Source organism: Haliaeetus albicilla, chromosome 14 (assembly GCF_947461875.1).
Source record: "Haliaeetus albicilla chromosome 14, bHalAlb1.1, whole genome shotgun sequence".
Lineage (NCBI taxonomy): Eukaryota > Metazoa > Chordata > Aves > Accipitriformes > Accipitridae > Haliaeetus > Haliaeetus albicilla.
Window position 1 is genome coordinate 4,278,146 of NC_091496.1, and position 24,133 is coordinate 4,302,278.

The 24,133-nt window shown below is 43.2% G+C and overlaps 1 protein-coding gene across 1 annotated transcript; it reads right to left on the reverse strand.

The window, feature by feature from the left end:
- Window positions 1-533: 533 nt before the first annotated feature.
- Window positions 534-20,385, reverse strand: IL2RA (interleukin 2 receptor subunit alpha). Its single transcript, XM_069801549.1, has 8 exons — window positions 20,129-20,385; window positions 9,990-10,175; window positions 9,645-9,767; window positions 9,112-9,339; window positions 7,566-7,615; window positions 6,555-6,621; window positions 5,571-5,578; window positions 534-712 (listed from the first exon to the last, which is right to left on the reverse strand). Exons 1-8 carry the CDS (start codon window positions 20,187-20,189, stop codon window positions 578-580), a joined length of 858 nt encoding a protein of 285 aa, XP_069657650.1. The 5' UTR covers window positions 20,190-20,385; the 3' UTR covers window positions 534-577.
- Window positions 20,386-24,133: the final 3,748 nt, after the last annotated feature.

Below are 24,133 nucleotides of genomic sequence, written 5' to 3' on the forward strand. Positions count from 1 at the left end.
GTAAATAGCAATTTACTCCTGGGGCTTTGCGATCTTACGCTGAATGTTCAGAGCACAGGACCGGGACTGAGACTGGTTTACAAAGTCACCTCAGTGCCCCCATTTCCAATCCATAAAACAAAGATAGAATTATTTTCATTTTACTGTGCATTGTAACTTAAGGCTAAAAAGGAGAGTATAAAAACCTTCAGTTTTATTGTTTTCCTCTTACACTGCCCTAAATCAGAACTTTACCAAGGATTGAGGGAGTTTGAGCAGCATGAAAACACTAAAAGTTGGAGGAGAGAGAAACCTTTGGTTTTGAGCAGAGCGAGCTGGAAAACAGGGCTCCTCATGCACAGGAAATTTTGTCGCTTCAAAATGTGGTTTCAGTCTGAATCAGAACAAAACCCCAAGAGTTTCCAAATTCCCCTTGAAATGGAAATTCTGAGAATTTTGGTCTGGAAACGCTGAAGCAGGGTGTTTCTGATACCCACCTCCCGCCCCAGACCCGCGGAGCGAAATCGACTTTCTCGTCAGCTTGCAGCCGTGCTGCCACCAGCTTCCCCGTGGAGGTGGGAGGTTTCCTGGGGGACACCTACGGTGACATCTCCCCGGGAGCCTCTCCAAAAATCGCGGGAGTCCGAGCATTCGTCTGGGAGCCCTCATCCCTGCTGGGCTTCTTGGGGGTTGCACAGCTGGGTTCTGGCGGTACGTCGGGTGGTTGGAAGGGCTGTGTTAGGAAGACAGAGGATGGTGGAGGTTGGTGGCAGGGAAGAAGGACCAGTTTCGTTTCTTGAAAAAAGCCCCAAACCGTTTACGCGGCAGTACTTTGCCCTGCAGCCGTGGACTGCACCCTCCTCCCTCATGGACCTCCCCCAGTTGGGATGACACCTTGACAGAAAGGGTCATATTTGGTGTGGGTATGTATGCCACAGCTTTCAAAATGAAATCTAGTTAGGGAATATCTTCCCCAAATTTCTTCTGCAGAAAGACTGGAGGAGAAAATAATTAGACACCTGGAAATGACTGGTGGAGCTGGTGCTTGCTGGAGTCCTGAAGTCTTTGCTCACATGCCTTTATACTCCCCAGGTGAGCACATATTTGCCCTGCCATGCTGTTATTCCTACAGAAAAATTAGATCTAGAAAATATGTAAGTAGCTGGAGTGTTAAGTCTGTGACTGAGAGGCAGATCTGTACTGTTTTGCTGCCTCCTTGCACTCCTTCTCAACCTTGCCTTATATCTACTGTCTAAATTGTCTAAGACACGGGCCATTTTTGGCCACTGAACAGTACTTGTGCATCACATCCCCACCTATTATTATTTTTTATTTGTCATTGCAACCAAAAAAACTTGCTTACATTTAAACTTAAGAATTTTTTTTTTCTTAGCGTGGCAGGAAATGTTTTTATCAGGTTTCTTCAGCGATGCATTTACAAAGGTGAGTGACAGATTCTGCAAGTATTCATGACTTCTAGGGCTGGGATCCGGCTCACTTATTGGGAAGTCTTATAGTAGGTGTTTACACGTGGGGGTAATTCTGCAGGCTGGGCACAAACAAATCATGCTGCTTGGCTCCCAGCTACCCATGCAGAGGAGGACAGGCCTCCCATAGGTCCTGTGTTGTAGCTTCCAGCCCTATGTAGATGTCTCCAACACCCCTGGGTGTCTCAGATCATGGCAGACACCTATCTTTAGGCAACCAGATCAATCTGTAGGTGTTTCTGTATGAGCTGCTGTCTGACCTCCCAGTAGAGTCAATGGTTGATATGGTCCGTGGGGTCTGGAAAACTATTAAACCTGGGTGGACACCTGCATTTGATAGCTGAGTGTCTCTAGACTACTCTTATCTCCACTGTGATGGGACCAGCTCACATGGAGATGCCCGTATGAAGGCACATATGATGACACATTGCAATGTGCAAGCTGATTCTTACACTGCAGACTTCTGGAAAAACACATTTCCTCACACTTGGGTTCCCGGCCATGGTATAAGAGTATGTGTATTTCCACCCCTTGGGATGGGTTAGGGTTAAGGGAGCTGCACTGCCCTTAGATTGTAAAAATCTATTAATTGCTTCTATTATCTGTTTTGGAGACATCTTTGCCAGAGATCCTTGTGCCCAAATATTTTTAGTTTCCTCCTGCATTTTAAAGGTTAGCTGTGACAGTACACGTGTGAGCTTTAGCACAGGTCTTCAGAATAAACCTTCCTGTAACACGTTCCTGAGTTTGTCATACCTTTTGCTAAAATGAGAGGGTAACGGAAAATAAATCATGTATTTTTCAAAGTTGAGATCAATAGCAAGAAGAACAAGCTGCCTTTCAAATATCCAGAACAATTTATTGTTATAGTTTATTAGTTGTTTCATGCTGAGGAAATCAAAGTCTACAAAATAAAAATACCAACCACCAGATCTCATGTAAACAAATGAGAGTGGCCATGGAGAAAGCACAACAGTGACAGTGCCCCTTTGGCCACAGCCTCTTCCAGCGATGGGTCCTACTGATTTCTACTTGCTCTCTGCTTGTTGTATTGAAGGCTCAAGCCTCAGACACAAACATTTCCCCCGAGGGCCAACAAGCCCTACCGAGAGGTAAAGTACAGCTCAGCTGAGAGTTACAGCTTCCCGATAAAGAACAAATACAGCTCCCATGCTAGAGGTGACCTGGGTTCAGCCTCTCTATAGTATTAATAGCTAGAAAAATTAAAACCCATAATAGTTGTCCAGTCTGTAACCCACTACTGCTTACAGGTCCCTTACTAGCAGTGTGTCTCCCTTAATTTCCAAGAAACGAAGGCAAAATGTGGAGAGAGAGCCCCTGAGCCAAGCTGGCTAGGAAAAGGAGGAAAAACCACTGGAGCAGTGGAAGACATATGATTCTGCTCTTGTTATCTGCATAAAAATGTGCATGCTAGGAGCAGATGAAATATTTGCCTTCTCCAGTGAAATGCCCTGAGCAGGACAAACCATGCCAGCCTAACTGCAGCAGTTAACGGAGGTATGTTAGCAATAAGTAATACGTATCGACCGAATGAAGCAGAAAAGCTTAGTAGCACTGCTTGCAGCCTTCAGAGCAGCTGACAGGTGTGAAAACCTATCATCTATTGCGTGAATACAGATTGTTGTTTGCTTCCAGACATAATAACAGCATGTAATAGACCATTACATATCCATCTTTATAAAGATACGTAGTACAAATAAGTCCTATTCCAACAGGAATTAAAAAAGCCAGGGGAAGTATAAATATCAAGGCTATGGAGTGAGAATAACTCAACAGGAATACAAACCAGTAAAACAATGACACATACACTCTATCACAAAATAGAAAACTACACTAAGATCTCCTGCCTCCTGAATTACGAGGAAGGGATTCATCCCATTTTGCTTTTGTCATATGCTATGTAAGCATCTATAGCTAGTCTGGTCAATCTGGGCATCGTTTAGAGTCAATACAGAGAAACAGGTGCCTTTAGACCATGAGTCATTTGGCCTGTATATATACATCTCTGTGTGTGTATATGTGGCATAAATAAATAAATATGCACATACACACATATATAGGCAATAGGGTGAGGCGAACAGCCCTCTAAAGGGACTTATTCCTCCCCATTGTCTGCCTCAGACAGAGATGCTTGCATTTTATCAGGTGAACCCCATCCTGCCAGGCTGAACGTGGCTAAAGAGAGGCAGAAGACTACTCAGACTTCACAAATTCCTAATAATATGTGTCAAGTATCGTGGATGCTTGAGTCTGTCCTCAAATGCCTTTGCGCTAGGTTCTTTGGTGCTCTGCAGCTACGAAGGAGCTGTCAAATTAATCAGCTGCCACAATCTGCAGCATCCTTTTCTGAGCTGGAGGAATAATGTAGTAACTGCTGTGGAAGGGGCTGGTCCAAAATAATTGGGAAGAAGAGGGCAATGACAAATGCATGTGTATAGTGAACCATGAGGGAGTAAGATCTTCAGCTTACGTGCAGAGGGTAAATGTGTTTGATTTCCTTTTCCAAGAGGAGCAGTGTAAGGAGGAGAAAAGTGTGACTGGCTGCATTTGACCTGTCTGGGTAGGGAAGGGATGGGGGGACATCAGCCATCCAGAATCTCTCTTTGCGGGGAAGGAGGCATGCGGGCTGTGATGACGGTGCCATCATCAAACGTACTTGGGTGAGTGGTCCATATGTACAGCTGGTCGCTCGGCAGAGGCTGCGGTTATATTAGCCATACATCTGCTATATGGCGGGAGGAGGAGAAGTGTTTTGGGGAAGCAGTTTCAGGCAGGGCTCTTTCCCTGTCTGTCCGTGATGGGGTACAATCCCTCTACCTGCACTCTGTAGGTGCAAAATTGCTGTGTCCCCAGAAGAATTAGGCTGTAATATTTTCTGCCTCCTTCACGTGTTGGATTTGAGCGTCCAGGCTTCCTCCTCATTTGCCACTGCTGGTCTTGGAGTCGCTGGTACAATCTGTCACTGGTTTCTTCTGTGGCAGGTCATCGATTTCATGAGTTTGGATCTGAATGCCACAATTCCCTAAGAAGTTTTCTCTACAGAAGGAAAAAGACTTTAGTGCAGCTGGGAAGAGGCAGGTTTTCCATGGCTTCTTCTATATTTACTACAAGAAACCACACAGTACTTTTTGCAGAAGACACCACTTAGGGTCTCAGTTACTATTTCACCTGGTATCAGCCATCTCATCATTTGTTCCACCACAGAGCCAGTGAAATGTCGATCATTCTTGACAATTTCTCACCTATCATATTCTCAGAAATCCCGCAAAGGCAATCTGCACCATGGCTGACCATCTTCACTAAAACATGTTTCAATGCATTGTCTACACTTTCTATGGCTTTATCCTATCGTGAACTAGCAAAACAACACTGCTGGTGTGGTTTCACAAGGTCCTCCCCTCCTCCTTTTCGAGAAAAATCCCCATTTAGCTGAGAAGCAGAGCCCATCAGAACTTAGTAAGGAGCATGAAGAGAAATGGGGATGAGGATTAGCAAAGAGAGAGGAGAAAAGAAGAACTCCCAAATGTCAAATTGGATTAAGTAGGCTGGGGAGCCTGTGAACAGGAGGAGCCTTGGTGCATCTCAGTGTAGTAATAGAAACAGTGAGGAGGCCAGACTAAAATAAGTTTGAAGTACAAAGGTGTCATGATGTGACTGAGAAATCAGGAGGGTGAAGGAAGAAGAATTACGTGGTTGTGGTGGCGTATGCTCCACCAGACTTCCCACAGGTTAGCCAGAGAGAAAAAGATTGATTGCGTAATCTATCTGAAACCAACATATTTGCATAATTAACCCTAATTTCCCCACAGGATTAATTTTCCACTCGTTATTTGAACTGCCATTCTGAGTTCCACAATGACTGGGACAAAGCAAGCATGCTTTTTGATTTCAAAAGCTCTGATTCCTTCTTTTCTTATGCCAGTATTTAATAGCTGAACCAAACAACCCAAAATCCAGGGTCATTTATTTAATTCCAAAGAAGGTATTCAGAAGTCTAAGCAGTGCAATAGTGAGATGGCTGATCTTCCACTGCTAGGGATTTTTTTTTTAGATTTCACATTTTCCTGCTTCCGTCCCACTTACCGTCTTCTCTGCTTGGTGAGTCACACAAAGACAGCAGGAATGATAAGCAGAACAAAAAAGATATCTGTTAAAACAGAAAATCAACATGGTTAGCACCTGGTGTTATCTTAATTATTGCAGTTACTCCAACTGGGAGAAACAGGCAAGAGCTGGGATAGGGTCTCATGTTGCCCCTATGCCCAGAGGCAAGAGTTCTTCCATGTTGCCCCATGGCTTTCCTCCCTGGGGCAAACAGGACCCAGCCAGAGGGCACCTGGGCAACTAGAGATTGACCGCAGCCAAATAACCAGGGACTACTGATGCTGCGGTTCTGGCATAGTTTGCAACAATCCTCTTTCCCTTCCTTTATCTCACTCCATTATTCCTCCTTATTATAATGTGCGCCACAGTTGTCAGCAGACTCCAGCTGGAATCAAGAGCCCTTGTACAAAGTCTTGAATGTATGCACAGTAAGAGACAATTTCTATTTTCGCAGCTAATGGCTAAATGGAAGATAGGGAAGGGGGAGAAGAAAAATCTCTTCAGACTGATCGAAACGCATCAGTTTAGCTGTGAGGAAATATTTTATTTGCCCATCTTTTTTTACTCCTTGGAAAATGTGAAAGAAACACATCATTTAAATATTTACATTTTTTCCTGGTTTTTTCCAGTTGAAGTTATTCACTGAATTCACAGAAAGTCTCAGAGAAAGAATCTGAAAATTGCTTCATTTAAAAACTAGACTTTTGGTAGATCTATTTTCTTTTACATCCCTTATGAGTATTTGAAAACTTCCTTATAAAAATCTTAAGTGCTTAAACAGTCTCTATTTACACTTTTCTTACTGACTTCTCACCCAATACAAGGACATAGATGTGTCTTGCAGTGTATTTATTAGCTCTTATAACAGATATGGATCTCTCTGGTAGAACAGCAAATTGAAAGGCAAAGTAACTTCTCTGGGGGATGGAGTGAAGTCTGAGTCCAATTAACAAAATGGCATACCTGTCACTGGCAGTATCGCAGATGAGGAAAAGGGTGGATGAGTCGAACCTATGAAGAGAGAGAAATTCTTGATTTTTGTATCGATTTGCTTTTCTAGTGAAGAGCATCAAAGCAGTGATGAGGATAGAGTCAGGCAAAGAGCCAGCTCGTTCCAACATCGAAGCAGTGACGAGGGTAGAGTCTGACAGCTCTCCCTCTGCACAGAAGACTTAATAATTGCCATGTTTGTTTCTTGGCCATCAATAGATGTTTCCAGCCTGGATATCAACATATGTGCTGATCTGATATCTGTTAATGGTGGGCATGAAGTGAACTGTATCTTCCAGGGAATGGGATCCAGCTCATATGAAATTGGGAAGGTTGACTTTCAAGGTGCCAAGCTAGGATTTGGAAACATGGCTTCAAACAGGACCTCTTTTTCCCCAGAAATGTAAGCCAAAAATTCCCTGGTGCAAGAAATTAATTTAATTTTTCCCTTATCCTGAAAAGGAAGCTCTGAACTTGAGCCAGTATGAGATATGGACAGATTTTTAACAGGAGGTCCTGTAAGAGTGGTCTGTTGATAAATCTCTTTGTGCTGAATGCTGGGGGGAGAACTGAGAAAGGGGAGGATATCCCTTATCCAGCCCCATAAAAGACATCACATCATAACAAAGAGAAAGGCAACATTTGGGGGGAATAAATATTTGGTGCACTAATTACAAAGACCTGACCTTGGTCAGGTTTGAGTGTACTTTTGCAGGAAACTGGAATTATTCTGTTGAATTAAAGGCCAAGATGGCCTATTTCATCATCCATTCTCATGTCTTTCATAATCCTAACTTTAAAATTTCAAATATTTGTAATCTCTGACTATTCAATAGGTTGTATCATTTTCTAGGACTGGTATGTTGATGGATTATTTCCATCATAGCAAGAAGTTCCTTCATCCTGATAGTACCAGTGAAATTATCAATGGAAAAAAAGTGACTGTTGTGAAGGAGGAGGCAAGACCAAAGAACAAATTGTGACTGCTGTATCTGGAACACACTGAACTGGGCATCCCAAGGAAACAGACGGATCTGTAAGGAAGGGGAGAAAGTCCTGGGTTAATGCTGAAAGAGTGTGTCCAGTGAGTAAGGTGATTCATTCTTGCAGTCAGAGCAGCAAGGAGAGGCAACGATGGCCAAGTGTCACCTGAGAGGTCATCTGCATGCAAAAGGCCTGCCCAAACCATCCTGCTCCACCATATGGCCTGGTATGGGTCACAAGGGCTGGCATTCATCTCACCTACTGTTATGTAGACGTGGCCTCTGAGATGATAGTTACCTGGGATCTGCTATAGCCACTGGGGAGAAACAAGTTTTTATAGGATGCAAGTCATCCATGCTAAAATAGACGTGAAATACGGCAGCTAACACAGCACCGTCAACACCTATTCCCATCTGTCAGTTATAAAGGCAGTCCAACTCAGATGTAGGCATCTATGCAATAGATGTCTACAGTTCTGCAAGATTAATTTCCTCTAAAAGGCCCAAGTACTGGTGAAAATCAGATTTTTCCACCCTCAGTTGGTAGGAAAAGTCCTCTCATGTTGACCTTGCATTGGCTGCCTGTAAAATTCAGCCCACAGCACTCCCCTACCTCAGGGGAGGTTGGGAAGATAATGAAAGCCTGAGGACAGCAGAGGTGGTGGACATCTGACTCCGTCCACCTACAATGGCTCTGCCTGCCACCCAGAAAGGGGCCAAGACCCTCAGTGATATCACAGATACTTGGGAAAGGGGCTCTGTTTTCTCTCTGCATATTGAACTCATGCATTGTAGAGTTAGGAGAGATGCCATCAGAAAAGGTGGGTAATTTGTGTGGGGTAGAGGCCATGAAGGTCTTTTTTCTTGCATTAACCTATCTAAGGGCATAAAAGCAAGAGGTAGACGTTCCACAGCCTCACTTGAGAGCCCTGCTTGTTCCCTGAGCAGTGAAACTCCAGCTGCCAGACTGCAGTAGTGCATGTCCTGCTGAATCTGGGTCCATAAGGGCTACGGTGCAATATTGGTGGGCTTTTTGCTGTCTCTTTGTTCAAAACAGCATCCTAGGTGTTAAATTAAGAACCGAGCCACATCACTTAGGTTTAGCTATGGACTAGCTAAACTCTGGATCCTAAAACCCTGAGCAATCATGAGAGATGCTTAGATATACTTTTTGGAGTACCTTACTGTGAAGTGACAATAGATGACCTATAGCTGCTGGGAGGCAGGAAAAAGAGAAGGCTTATTCTACTATTTTCTTCCCAGTATATGAGAGAGTGGCTCTATCTGCTCACAAATTCCTGCAATTTTGCAGTTAGTATGAAAGGACACCCAAGACAAAAGTAGGACGCAGCTACGTCCTCCCCAGAGATGTCATCTCCATCAGTCAGAGATGACATCTCCATCAGTGTCAGAGCCCTGAGGTCACTGATCTCTCCATCCTGAACCCCAAGCAGGTTGTTCCCTAGGACTCATGTGCTGAGTTGGGGGTTCTGGACCCTACATGAGCAGGTCATGACACCAATGTGATGCCAAAGCAACCATCTTACCTGGTGTAATAATCTGTGTCGGCCACCCATCACTGTCATTGGTGCATCGCACGTCAAGATGGGTCCAGATGATTTTGCCATTCACCTTCTTGCACGTGCTGGTGCCAGAGGTGGGGGATTGCTTATCGTAACCGCTCTGGCATTTGAAATGTAATACTTGCTCCAGGTAATAATGGGCGTTCTGGCTTAAAGAGGCATGTGGAATAGTCTTGGGAGGACCACAAAAATCTGTGGGATCACAAGGCAGCACATGGTTAAAGCAGATAGATTTTATCTACTGCTTATGTTCTTGAAACATGATTTGTGTTCTTGCAAAAAGTAGACAAGCAGGATATAACAAGCCTTCCTAATTCTTTGTTAGGATATAAAATACTTATTCACTTACACCGTATCACTTGTTCAGCCTAGGTATTATAGCAATTGTTTCTTTCTCTCTGCCTGTCAAAATAATTAAAAATTACTTATAATTCTTACACTGCTTCCATGGAAATCAGTGGAAGAAGCATCACAGTAATGAATGGGCTCTTACCTACCTTTCTGGTCAAACTCTGAAAGGCTTTCTCGCCTCTGGGGTGCAGGGCTCTCTGTTTTGTTTTCTGGCTTCTGTGTAAAATCTAATTCCATCATGGGAGCCGTTGACAACAAAATTGTCTCATCTGTGGGAGAAGTTATATTTGCTGAATTACAGCAGGATGAATAGCGGAGCAAAGTCAGAGCACCCAAACTTTTAGAGGCAGGATAGAATTGTTGCAATTTCCAATTTGCAAAGATAAGCACAAAAGATAATTTGTTAGAGCAATGCCCAGATGTGTCTTACACAGACTAACTCATTGGAAAAACACCTCTACAAGTGTAGTAAAAGGACAATAATCACTTACTAATGCATTCAAATTCCTTGTAGACCCAAGAAGCAACATGCTGTGTACTCTGACACCTAATTCCCGGGTACTGTCCACTTCTTCGCTTGTAGCCACTGTCACATTCATAATACAGTCTGGTCCCCAGTGCATATGTATCAGCAGTAATATCAGCAAATTTGGTCCTTGGAAGAGGTGGGCATTTTTCTGCAAAGAGAAAGCCTGAGAATCAGGACAGCCTGTGCATCTACCTTATTCACTGAGGACTTCCCACATCTTTCTGTCTTATCAATACCAGATCATGCCCAGAGCTCAGCAAAGTAAGCCTAATTCTGCTCCCAGCCACAGGGCTGAAATCACAGCTGAGGGATGAAACTGGATGTCATGAAGGGAACATGAGGGTAGCAAAGCTTTGTTTCTTTGATTGTCTCTAAGCCAAGGAGGGGCTCTGAGTGTCTGGCAAAACTATTAGTTATTTTAAGTGAACATTTTTCATTTTAATTTTAGAACAATCCCGCCATCCAAAGCCTTCTTCACGTTGGAGTTAGTTGTTGCCATTGATTTTTTTAAGTACAGGTTTGTTCAGGGTGCAGAAAAATCCCTTGTGAGTGTCTCCACCAAGTGACATGAAGCCTGTATTTGTCTAGACTTTTTTAGTTAGGAGGGGCCAACGAGACTCCCTTGTCTTTCTTTTAGAAGAGAAAGGATGCTGGAGCAAGGATGTTCCGCAGCAGCTGGGAGCGGTGGTAGGAGGCACCAGGCCTATCTGCCTGCTCCTGCCCCTCCTGCCTGAAGCAGGCTGTTGAGCCCTTTCTTTCTGCACCCAGCGGATGGGCAACATGAAACACTACCAGCATTTTCTTAATGAAGCTGTATACAATCACATTGTAGAGCTGCTGCCTGCACCAGAGTGTGCAGCCCTCGCTCTATGGAGTGAGGCATAATAAGCAAAACTAAGCCATTAAAAGTTGCAAACATCGGAAAGGGGAGTAGAGTCTCGGTTCAGTCTGAGCACACCAAAATGCAGCTTACTGTGAAATAAGTTTGCAAACCTAAATATAACTTGTCCCAAAACAAGGACGTGAAGTGCTGTGTCATCAGCAAATCACATCTAAATATACGTCTCAATCAGTTGGAAGGAATTAAGTTAGATCGTTTCAGTGCACTTGAAAAGCCCACTGAAGCTGAGCTGGAGACCCAGAAGTTGATAAAGGCACTACTTAATGATTATTTAAGGCCTAAAGGCTGAGAAATTCAAAGATAAAACAGGCTGGTTGCATCAGGGCTGGCATTCAGGATCTTTCGGTGCATGATCTGTGGCCCTTTATACTTATGCATAATAGTAACAGCTATTACGAGTTAAATTCCTTCATCATCATGTCTTCACATTTTCTGCAGCCGTAATTAATGCAGCCTTAGCAACCAGCAAGAATGACTGTGAAAGAGCCTTGAATCCCTGATAGTTGTTCATCGTTTGGCATCTGTCCTTGACTCCCAAAGTGCCTTCTCCTTGAAACAAAGCCATGCCTTGCCTACAGCAACCCAGTCAGTGACTCCCAGACCCAGTCCTGTGATGCCCTTTTCTTTCAGAGCCACCCATCATTTTCTTGCCTTGATATTTTCTGCCCTTTTTACTTTCCATTATCTTGCCACTGAATAAAAGTCACAAAGTTTGAAGAAGGCAACAATGAAAAGTATTGTGAGCGGCTTAACAGCTAAACTGCGTAAGGGATATTTTAATCCCCTTGTATCTTTGTGTAATCAAAGGGTTTGCCTTGTAAACTACATCAGACTGTGGCTTGGAGACAAGCGACTGTACCCGAAATAGTTAACCACATGGTTTACCACAGACTGTCAGGGTGATTAAAATTAAAGAGTTATCAGATTAGCAGCAAGTTGAGATCATGTACTCTCACTTTCCCTGAAAGCTAAAAGCATGTTTCCCTCAAGACTTCAAAAGCCTCTTTGAAGCAGACTGCAGATCTGAATCTCAGCACGAGGCACTCAAACCTACAACTCTTTAGTCTCTTCTTCAGAAAACCCACAACATTTAGCCTACTCATCATAAAGGGCAACTGTTGTTTTAATCGATGATCAAATGAAGTTAAGGTTCTTCTGAACTTGGACGCATCAGATAGGGATTGTGCAGAAATGGTGCCCATGGGTGATGGCGAGCAATACCCACTATGCTGGTGCTCTTGGATCAACACATCCATGCTGCAGCTGCATCTCACACAACACTTCTAGAATCCAACCTTTTCATTTCATCCACATCACTCTCATTTCTCTCTTCTCACATCTAAACCATTGCAGTATCTACTTCTTTGGCCTTTACAACCACATTCCTATCTCTGATCCAGAAAGCGCTTGGAAAGATGAATTTCCTACGTCTCATTGTGACCTTGTTTGCCTCCCTCTGTTGACTTCTAGCTGCTTCACTGTCATGTCAAATATTTCACTCCCATTTTCAAGAACTTTCTCCTTATCAACCATATCCTTTCAAAACATTGGCTTCTTTTCCCATGCTAGACCAACTCATCAACGTGTTTGCTATCAAAGTCATCAGCTTTGGGGTTTATTGTTGTACCAGTCCTTGCACTTGGAGAAGCCTTGCATGAATATGGACATTTCAAGTTGCCATTATTCCTCTTCACTGTCTTTAAATATCTTATATATCTTCAGAGGTGCTTTTCTTTAAGTAGTCTTTTACTCATCTTTCAAGAACAGGTAGGCACCCAACATGCTGATCAGTATTACTTCTGTACTTGCTTGCCTTACATTTGGATCCTAAACTTTCTGTGTTCGCCAGCTATTTGTACCACACTTACACAAGTGAGTCCTAGCTATCAGCCAGGACTCCAGGCATTGTGGCGGTAGATGTGATAATAACTCATTATAATGACTACACACTCAGTGAAGTCTATTTGAGAATGGAAGCTATAGTTTTGCCCAGAAGAGCTCCCAGTGTTTTGACATTTAGCAGCATCATAGGTCCCAGCTAATTGCAGTATTCAAACTCCCATCAGGGAAGAATAAGTATCCTCCAAAGCTGCAAAGGCCATAGATGGTGGCATATAGGCTTGCAGGGGTGTTTCATGGCACTGGACCTCTCGGGATAGCATGGGAAGACTGTGCAGAGAGGAAGCAGACCTGGTGAGGTCTGGATCATATTGCCTACATGGAATGACCTCTGGAGTGAATCATCCCTAGAACTTCATTCAATCTTTGTGCCTGAGGAGACTGCATCGTTTGCCTCTAAAAAAATCAACATTCCTGCTGTGTGGGTGATAAAAGAGCCAAGGGATGAGAAGAAGCCAGGAAACTAGAGAATGGCAGTGTACATTTACTCCTTGACTAGATTTCTGACTTTTTATGTTTTTAGGGGAGATTAACTTTGCTTTTTTTGCTGTTTCACACCTGGTTGGGAATTAGTCTGTTGATTCGTTTGAGTTGGTGTGATATGAAAATATAAATCTTACAACGGCCAGCACACCTAGGCGTAACCTGCCTTATAGCCTCTGGTGGCCCAGTTTTGCACAGCCCAGCTTCCCTCTGCGTTCTGCCTCCCTCCACAGCTGCTCCAGGGCTACACTCCTGCTAGTATTGGTTTAAAAAACTGCCCTGACATCACCTTCAAATCTCTTGGGGTTTTGTTTGCCTCCTCATTTTCCCTCCCCACATCCTCCAATTCTCCATCCCCGTGACAAGGTGCTGCGCATCCCTATTTCCTTCTCTTTCAACCTCAATGTCCTCTGCCCTCCCTTTCCTTCATTCACAAGCTTCATCAGCCCCAACCTACCATTCTCATCTCCTACACCCCAAAAGTGCCCTATGGCTCGATTTCTTTGCACTTAGAGGTACTAACATGATGTATTGAAATGGGTGGTGGGTATTGAAGAGGGTGGTGTAATTGCGTTCATGGGATTTAGCACTGCTATCAGCTGCAGAATTGCTAGAACACGTAGCTCTCCTAAGGCAGCTGGGAATCTGCATTTCTCCCCGTAATAGTGGATTTTTGGTGCCTACAGCATTTCTGGAAATTTTGGAACCGGTTTCAACTATTATCGTATAGTGGATGGAAACATGCCCTTGGAATTAGGAGACTAGTGGGTTCAGATGATAGACATCCATGAAACATAAAAATTAAAAAGTAGTTATTGCATCTTCTGGTGTGCTCCCAAAATTAAGTTTGGTAAGTTTTCTGAGACCTGCAAGCCTTGTTATATGAGCCAAGAGATAGGTGGGATTCCTGCTATTCCTGCTTAAGCAACGGTGCCTGATGCCATTTGAGGTGTCTTGGGGCATGTGGGAGCTGTCAGATATCACATAGGAATTACTGGAGGCCGGTGCCAGGCAGAACACCCTGCCATGCCCTGTCTTTTGCAAGTTCATTGCCATGTGCTAAGTAAAGCTTAACTGCCTTTGGCTAACCTCAGCATCTAGCTTTTGGCTGCCCTCAGCATCTAGCATCATGGTGTAGGCTCAGGGGAAAGAAACCCACTAGCTAAATCACCGTCAGTTCTTTCAGTGCTTGGCTTTCTTCCCTGAGGCTTCCCATTCAAATACATTACTGACCCAACGCAAAACTGCTCATAGTAGATGTGCTGACAGTATTAGGATTTATGAAGCTCTCCTGCCTATTTCTCTTCCATGCCTGAGTTGGCAGAGCAGTGTTAGACGAGGCATCAGAACAACACCTTTTGTCCAGAAGAAGTGAATAGGGAAAACTGATAACAGGTATTTTTAGTATTAGATAAACACAGACAGTGAGTCATGCCACGATAACCTAAACTTAGAATTTCCTCTGTCATGTGGCTGTGTGTCACCAGCGCTGACATTTTTGTTATGTCAAGTTAAAAAGGCAAGGTGCAAAAATAGGACAATTTTCCCCTAAATACAAAGGTGGTAAGACAGGATCAGTAGCAAACCAGCTATCCTGAAGATCTGGGTAGAAGTAGTGGAAGAAACCAGGTACTTCACACACCTGCCTAGTTCACAGATGAAGAGAACCTCTCCCCTGAGATACCAAGAAATCAAACCATGCCAAAATGAAGACATTTATCCAGATGTGCCTGAAAAGCTAATTCAGCCCTGGGGGTTCATATGCTGCCTGAAACTATGTGCTCTCTAAATAGAGCACGTTCTTGAAGATGAAACTGATACGGGTGGAGAGAAGGAATTGATACCAGCAACTGGACTGAAACGGTAATGAACTTTTTGTAACTTCAAAACTTATTCCCAAAGGGTCCGTTAACAAGCTAACTACAGCGCTGCCTGCTTCTTTCCCCTCTGATTAATGTCATTTATTGTCTATGTGGATTTGTAAGCTGGCAATAGATCCCAGCTCTGGGCCTGGGGTGCAGACCTGAAGTTTATGGTAATTGGCCTGTGAGATTTTGATTAGCTATACTGTAGACTACACAGAGATTATTTTACAAAGTCATCTGACTAGTAATGACAGAAACATAATGCAGATGAAATCACCAGGCGCAAGTTTTAATGCAAACTGTGATGGAGGAGAGATTGGCCTGATGGGGCAGGAGATGGGTTTTAATATTCCTAGCAGTGAAGAAGAGGCATGTCCTATTCTAAGGACTAGGCAGTTCAATGCCTGCTGAGTTTTCTGTACTAGATGTTTCTGTTGGAAATATACTGGAATATGAACCAGCAGGAGCTGTCCATTAACTCTTTGTAGGACCATAGAAAATTAGGTTTGGAAGACATGCACTTCTCTTACCTCTTGGCTTAATCATGCTAACCAGCTGTTTGCCATTGACCTAGCCATGGAATCTAAAGCAAAAAGAAGTTCTATATACAGCAAGGCTAGAGTTGGTTTGAAAGTGGACTAAGCTTTCCCATGCTAAGCGTAATTTAGCCTCAGGAACCTGCCTTCTTAGCTCCTTCTGTAAGAAGCGGAGCTGGGCAGACCTCTTTAGAGGACAGCAGACACCTAACTTAAGTTCTCCAAAGCAATGCCTAAAGGTGCTTCTCTCTTTTTATTAGCTACAGTGGTGGAAGAATGCTCTTACATGCTCATATCAATAATTAGTGTGGTTTAGCTAACGCATCGATACCATTTTAAAGCTCGCTTTACTGTGAGTTCCCAGGAAAGCAGCCTGCAGATGTGTCTTCTGCTGACCCAGATGTTTCTTGACTGAATATCTGTCTCCCCTCTTCCCATACACAATTATCCCTCTTCATCACCAACTCACTCCTGTTCTAAGGCATGGACTGAGTGCCACCCACCCGACAAAAAGCAGACGTTTCAATTCCCTGTGTAGTCACTAGAAAGACGAACACAGGACATGACTCACTGCACCCTTATCTGCAATCTGGTAGATGAACTGTGCCCTGAAAGCACTCCTTTCTCTCCCCTGGCTATCAAGGGCGTCCACATGTCCAGCTCAGTAGAGAAGATGGTGCAGATGCCTGAAGTTAAATGAGATGAATCTCACGCCTGCCCTGGCAGAGAGGCTGGGCTGGGGACTTGGACTGCAAATGTGGAATTGGAAGAGGGAGCATTACAAAGAGGGAGAGTGTTTCCTAAGGCAGGGAGAGGGAGGAAAATTAGCCCAAGCACAGTGCACTGCATCGAAAATGTACGAAGTGGAGAATGGAGAACATTTGTTTTTCTTACTCTGGGTGTTTATAACCTTCTTGGTTCTGTGGTAAAGCTACATGGTATAGTAGCAGAACACAGAGTCTGGTTTTAAGAATATCATACGTGAAAGCCTTGTTTTGGTGTGACATTTGGTTTTTGAATCGGTTTGGCTACATTTTTGCTTAAATCTGTGACTTCAGTAACACCCGCCTCTTCGGTATTTTCATCTAAAGGGAAAAACACATTACAGAGAAAGAAAATTGGCTTTTTAAACAGCAGCAGAAACTCAGATCCTTTTCTTCAGCTGGAGCTTTCTCAGCCTTGCCTTTTGTTGGGTTGGAAGGGCAGTAGAGAATATCCTCTCTGAAAATAATTGAACTGACTGACAAGCATGTGTCCCAGTCTTGGGTAACAGTGAAAAAAGGTCTGGTGGGACTCTTCTGATTTCAGATGTGGCTTTAACACTCATTTCATTTGACTTGTGGCCTTAGCGTGGTCATTGAGCTTTTTGCTGGAGCTCTCAGGAGTAGGATGGAAATTATTTGTTAGTGTTGATGATTTTTCTGACCTTGTAATGCAAGAAACGTTTTTCCAAATGAAGAGGGCTGTTCATTCTTTACCTGGGGGCTCGCACTTTCCAAATGGAGAACATAAAGAAAAAGCAGCAGATGACAGAGTGCTGCTACCCTGGCAGGGCTGAGGAACAGAGATTCAAGTGAAGAAAGTCATGGAATGACTTTGGAAATGTGAGTTTTGGAGAAGCATTGGAGGAGATGGAGGAGGCTGTTCCAAGATTCAGGACCAGGGTCAGGAGATGGAAACTGTGCATAGAAAACATCCAAAAGCTGGTCTCTGAAGATACAATTAATGCAACGGGAAAAACAGGAGAGACAAAGCTGAACATCGAGGAAGAAAGCAGGGAGACCAAAACTGCAATACTCTGAAGGCAATAGTGAGCAAAGTCAAAGGTAGTGGCTTTCTAGCAGTTCCTAAAGAGTGGATTTTTGCTGTGATAAAAGGGAAGGACATAACATCTCATCTCTGATGATGTAGGGAGATTTCTCCATCTGAAGGCAGAAGCAGATACTGCAGGATCTCTGTCCATAACATCTGCTTTTCCTCAGCAGGATCACAATTTTTTAACAATTTTTTTAGTAATTTTTTTTAATTTTAGCTGTATATTGGGCACTTTGCTGCTGAGGGCCACTGAAGCTGGAAGGTTTATAAAGGCATTTGCTCTCTAGGTGACCTTACAAGAAACACTTGTATGTGTTTGACAACTTTAATTTATTCTGCATTGCATTTCAAATCCATGGGAGCGAGCACTAATATGCAAGTATAATGGGAAAGAAATTCCTCTCATTTAAATGACTGAGATCTGGTACCCATCTTGTGTGAATGAAATTCAGTTGAATGAAATTCTTTCTTTTGTGAGTTTTAATCCTTTCCAGGTTTAACTTGCAAATCTATTCAATGTATTCCTGTAAGATGAATAGCAAGATGGAAAGGTTGTAGGAGCACAGACCAGCTTTTATCTTGTATTTGACCCTCACCTAGCATACTTCAAGGCTCATCCATGCCTGCAACTTCTAGGCACTGCTGCTGTGCAGAGTAAATGAGATAAATGTGATGCTCCTCACAAGAAAATCAGCATTTCTCTTATCTTCTTTAGCACTAAGGTGTAGTTTAATTTTTACTAAATGAATGATCATCCCATGCCTTAGTTTCCCTCGATACATATCAGAGGACTTTGCCCTCTCAAAGCGCTTTGAGATCTATTGGTGAAACTGTTCTGTAAAACAAAGGCTTTTTATCTTGTTTTTCCCCTAATGGTATTTATTCCTGATCGTGCATTTTGCCAGAATCCCTCTTGCAAACAACATCTATGGCAGGATCTATTTACAAAACTGAACTTGCAGTGCTGGGATGAGCTGAAAAGACTAAGGCAAAAAAATATGAATAGCACTGTATGTTCTGAGACATACTTGATTTTTGACCAGTTTGACCTAGCCTCTTTCCCTTTTCTTTGCTTATGTCTGTCCCCAAATCTCCTTGTTGATCCCCCTAAGGAATTAAAAACAATAGGTCTTACAGCCACAATACTTCAGGCATCTCTACAATAAACCCCCCTAAATTGGTAAAAGGTGGTATTTCTACCTTAGCGTATTATTTGCAGGGAGAAATTTAAAAAATATATATAAATATTATGTTTAAACATTGGGAGAGACATTGAAAATAAATACAGGAAGCTGAATAAAGAAGAGCTTACAGTGAAGAATGCAATGCTATGCATTTATTCATTCATCAGAGAATTAAATCACATCAAATAGCATAAAATGCAACTGCTCTAACACCACGCAATTTTTTTCCAAAAACCAGAAAGATTTCTGATAAATGAGACTTGCCAGCAAGAAATCTCACAATGTGTCCCAGGCACAGTAATACAGAAAGCGTGATAGAGGGGACCTGACTCATCCCAGAACCGATCCTATTTACATATCTCTGGCTGAATGTCTCGCACTGATGCTCTTGCACGCAGCACTTAAACGCTCACCGTGGGCACTAGCACTTCATTTGGCAATGAAAATGCCCCGTGAATGAAAAGGTACAGCGTTTACTGGCAAAATACTTTAACGAGAATAAAATCACCTGGGGGTTAAATATTTGTGAAGGTACTTCCTGCATTAACGAGTTCGGTTACAAGCGACACAGTCTTCCCTTGAGATGCCCTGCCCCTAGTAAAATTCGCAGCCCTGCTAGAGGTGATCCATCAGCAGTAACAGTACCATTGCATCTGAGAACCTGACTTAGGCTTGTTTCTGCTCATACCTCCCAACCTCGACATCATCATCAGATACAGAAGGAAATATCACATTTATGGAGCAGTGAGAGCGTAAGATTTTTTTTTTCCCCTCTGAACAAAGCAGTTTAAATTCAAATACGCTAATATATCACCAGACCATTTCTCAGTGCACACACTTGTCACAATAAATAAGCCAAATATAAGCAGTATCACAATTTATAAAGTGTAAAATTCTGCTGAATGAATTAGCTGCCTCCGTTCACAGTTTGTAGGCACTACTAGTTGGGAGGTGTGGCTGAAAGAATACTTGGTATCTATAGTACCCATAGAAAACTTGGATGGCACCTTTTAACTCATAGCATTGCCATCAATTTTACCTACAGAGGTACTGACATTTCAGTGTCTATTTTTGTATTTCCTAAAGTTATATGCAAAATGGAAAAAAACAAATTCAAAGAGCTACCTACCTAAGGTGCACAAGGCTGCTTTGATCTGCCCACTGTTCCAATGATGGGTTGGAGGATACATACATTACTCACACAAAAAATATCCTGTAGTGCTCTGGGTTGTCTGCAGTTGATGGTTTGTGGGCACAAACCCCATTTGTCTCGTTTCCTTAGAATAATAAATTCCTTAAGCTCTTAACATCTTTCCTTACCTGAAAGGAATCAGGATGTTGCGAACATCCTCCAGCAGCCACCACAAAAAAAAGCAGATCGCATTTTCCCTCCCTGAAAGGCAGAAACAGTCTTTTACCTGGCTGGTTCCCCTTGACGGATCCAAACAAGAGCCACATCAAAAGGCACTTGAGCTCCATGGGACTTGTTCACATCCTTTCTCCGCAACACCGAGGATGGTGAAGTTTCTCAGAAGTGATGGGCTGGTGCCGACCAAGCCAAGGAGCCGTCTACTGCCCGGTTAGACTGGTGGGGAGCACCACCCTGCGTGCGTAGCAAGGACTTTGCTCTTTGGTCAGCAGATCATCGTTTCGCTGGCTGGCTCTGCAAGAGAGAATAAAGACTGCTCTCTGTTCAGGTATTAGTAGCTTTTATCCAGGAAATCAAACTTAATGCTCGCTGTGCCGGAGTGTGCCGTCGTGTGTAGGAAGTGGTTTGTCACATCAGAGCTACTGACTCCAGAGCTGTACCACTACAGCTGAGGTCAGTAAAAGGGGGCAAGATTTTAATGGGTTTGTGCAGCCACTCAACCCCAAATCTGTGGCTGGACAGGCATTTGGGAGGGACCATTGCTGTAGAATAGTTGTCTGGTGTGCAACAATGGACTTTCAGACACCATCCGTGGGCTCTGCCTACAAAGAAAAGGTCCCATGGGACATTGTTTTGGCTTTTTTGAGGTCTTCTGATGACGATAAAGTCACACTCCATTCATTTTTTGATGTATGCATGCTTGCAGTTTCTCTGAGTGACAGCTGAGCTTCTGAAGGATGGACAGTTTGACCAAAAAAAATCTATGAGGATGAGGCTGGCACGTTTGGAAAGGGTTTCTCTTGTTCCTAAATTGTCTGGGTTTGCCATGTTTCAGTGAAATTTGTTCTTCCAAATGTCAGCAGAAAACTGGAAATGATCAAGGAAGTATCACACTTTATGTAGTTTTTCTTCAGCTGTTTCCACAGAAATTATTGTCTGTTAGTACCTAGAGAATTATCTCACGTAGACTATGGAAAAACAAGTGTAAACTATTTGTGGTATTCTATCATGATTATTACATGCTGGACTTTTACTTGCCCTTTATAAATCCTTAATGAATGAAATCTTCCTAACAGGCATGCTAAGAAATAGAGGTGATCTATTTCTTCACTCTAAGAGTAGTGAGACACTGGAGCAAGTTGTGCCCAGAGAGGTTGTGGCTGCCCCATCCCTGGCAGTGTTCAAGACCAGGTTGGATGGGTCCTTGAGCAACCTGGTCTAGTGGAAGGTGTCCCTGCCAATGGCAGGGGCGTTGGAACTAGATCACCTTTAAGGTCCCTTCCAACCCAAACCATTCTATGATTCTATGTATGTGATACATTTTTAAATGCTGCTATGGCTGCATCCATCAGTCATAGCCACAGACACAGAGGATGCTGTTAGTATCTCTGTTCCTCACTATCAGAGACACTCCTGTCCTCACACCCGTAAGGGTGATGGTCCTGTGAAACGCAGCCGACACAAGGGACCTTCTTTCGAGTGAGACCCAAACCAGACCTTTTGGGGGCTCAGTGATGCCATATTTATGGGAGGTTGCACAAATGTGCATCTTTTCCCTCAGCATGTGGAAAGGTGCAAGCAAGACTTCAGGCAGTGCTTATGAGAGCAGCAGACAGAAGAGATGCTACAGACGCTGCTCTCCCTCTCGCCTGATAAATCTCCCTTTGCCCTTTTCATGAAAGCTTTTGTGCAGCTTCATGGATGCAGATGACAAGTCCTCTTGGAGGGTCTGTTGGCAGCAAGGCTTTGGCCAGGAGATTGCTGCCCGAACTCAAATACAACAGGGCACAGAGAACGAGTAAGACTTCTGGAGCAACTGCTGTGGGTAAAGTGCTTTGCTCACCCCGGGGCTGCTCCATACTCCACAGGTATTTACTGCCTTTGCTTTAGTACCAAATCATCTTCCATATTTAATAGCATAACAGGAAACTCTCGTACCAAAGCCCACCAAAGGACTTGGAGAGATTTTCTCTTGAAACGTCTGTCTGAAAGTCTTAGACTCCAATTCTTCACCTTTTTCCAAGATACCTGGAGATATGCAACTGCATATGCAGAACTGCAGCCATCTGGGTTGGTAAAATGTATTTGTTACATTGTCTGGAAAGAAATCCCAGACTTTTTATCACAATTTGTCCCTTCCCTACTAAACATGGGGTGTGTTCTTTGGAGGTGCAGGTATTCACTCCCCAACATCTCCTTCTATTTCTTGCCTGGTCAAACTATTTAATTTCATAGCTGTTTGCACAATGGAGACAGAGATGGGGGACTTTTTCTGCAGTCCTTCAGCTCAATCTGCCTCTCTCAGCTATTCAGAATCCTGCTAGTCAATTAAGGATTGCAAACTCTAAACAGAGGGCAGCAGTTTGGACTGCAGATGCAGATTCTCAACAAGCTGAATTTTTCCTTTTGCTGAAAAAAGGTCTTTTTTCAGCAGGTGAGCTGAGATGCGCTCCCTCTTTCACACAGCCATTTGCTTTCAAGCAGCAAATCTCAGTGTAGGTGGATAATAGCTACTAAAATTTTATTAAAAATGGTGAGTTTTTATCCTAGCAAGAACATGCAATGTACAGTCAGTTGTTGTACTGGAAAGAACGGTGACCCCAGGTGGCTAATTGCTACAAGCACAGTTTGCATGAGAAAGACCCGTAACTCAGCATTTAGACCTTTTAAAGGTCAGAAAAAAACGGTTACCGCTTGCGAGAGCAATTAGTTAGGTCAGCTTTGTGAAATAGGTCAGCTTGCTGAACGATTCCAGGAAAAAACAGTGCTGTTTCTGCAAGCAACTGACCCAACCCAGAGCGAGGCAGAGAAGGGGAGGGTGAGACCAGAGGGACCCAGCAAAGGGGAAAGTTATCTAAGCATGGAAAAAACAGGGGTTGAAGAGAAAAATACATAATTAGCATTATAATTTAGATGGTTAACATTAGATGTTAGCCACAGAGGTGTGTGGCAATAAAGGAGGGGAGGCACTGTGAAAACAGTGGAAAATTGGGAAGTGATGGAGGGAAATAGGAGCATCTTGAGCATCTAGGAAGGTGTAGGGGGAAAAGAAGGTGCTGTTGACTTTCTTCCATTGATCACCAGAGTTTTGCTGCTCAGAGAAGTCCTCTTTTTCACCACAGAGCTGGCAGGAAAAGAGCCTGTCACATGGCCCAGGTTACCACAGACAAGATTATGAAGATTATTTTTATACAATGCCACAAGACCAAGAAAGATGATGAAATGGAGTTGCCAGGGAGTAAAACACAGACACAGCTCCAGCTTTCTTTAGGTCTAGGTTTAACAAGGGCCTTTTGAAATCCTGCAAGTGCTTTTAAAACTCTTAGCGCACACATTTGTTTGGTCTGGAGGTCTGAGTAGCGGAGGCAGTAAGCTGATTTTACAGTGAATCACCTGGTGCAGTTTTACCTGATGGAAAAAGGCAGAATCATTTAGAAGCTGGGGAGAAAACAGAAATTCATAGATGTCTGTATCAAGATCGCCTGAGACTTAGGAGACTTGGCCTCTTTACGTCACCACCTCAAATAAAACTGAGTGGTATTAAATTTTCAGTTGGGCATTGCTTGTTTTATAAATCCAATGATGTTGCAAGCAGAAACAAGCCAGCTTAAAGAAAGGACAACGCTGTGATCTTACTGCAACCCTTCCCAGTTCAAAGCAGCAGTAAATATCCACATAACTCACTAAAATAAGCAAGCTTTGTATTGTCTTCCTTTAATTCAACTTTTCTGCCGTGAATCACTCTTACATGAGCCCTCTATTCAAGGGAATAACACTTCATATAGACCTTGCCAGGAGGGTGTGGGGGTGGCTCTAATAGCTGACTAAACTCTGTTAATCAGTATATTGCTTATATGTCCTTGAAATTATGGTAATGGTGGTTGTAAACTCACATTATTTTTTTTTTTACTGGGGAGGAAATTTATTGGGAATTTTACCTTAGGCATGGGATACAGTGCTACTGAACAGCTGAAGCTCAAATAGCTAGGTTTTGCACTTAAATAGGCCACCCTTGGCTTTCTTTACAGATTACTTAGAGGACTATGCTTAGTAT

Bases quoted from the DNA above. Each gene is read 5' to 3' on its own strand.
- IL2RA (XM_069801549.1), bottom strand. From the start codon at position 20,189: ATGGAGCTCAAGTGCCTTTTGATGTGGCTCTTGTTTGGATCCGTCAAG. The intron at 9,768-9,989 runs GTAAGTGATTAT...CTTCTCCCACAG, and splicing joins CAAGGAATTTGAATGCATTA to ATGAGACAATTTTGTTGTCA. The intron at 9,340-9,644 runs GTAGGTAAGAGC...GTGATCCCACAG, and splicing joins TTCAGAGTTTGACCAGAAAG to ATTTTTGTGGTCCTCCCAAG.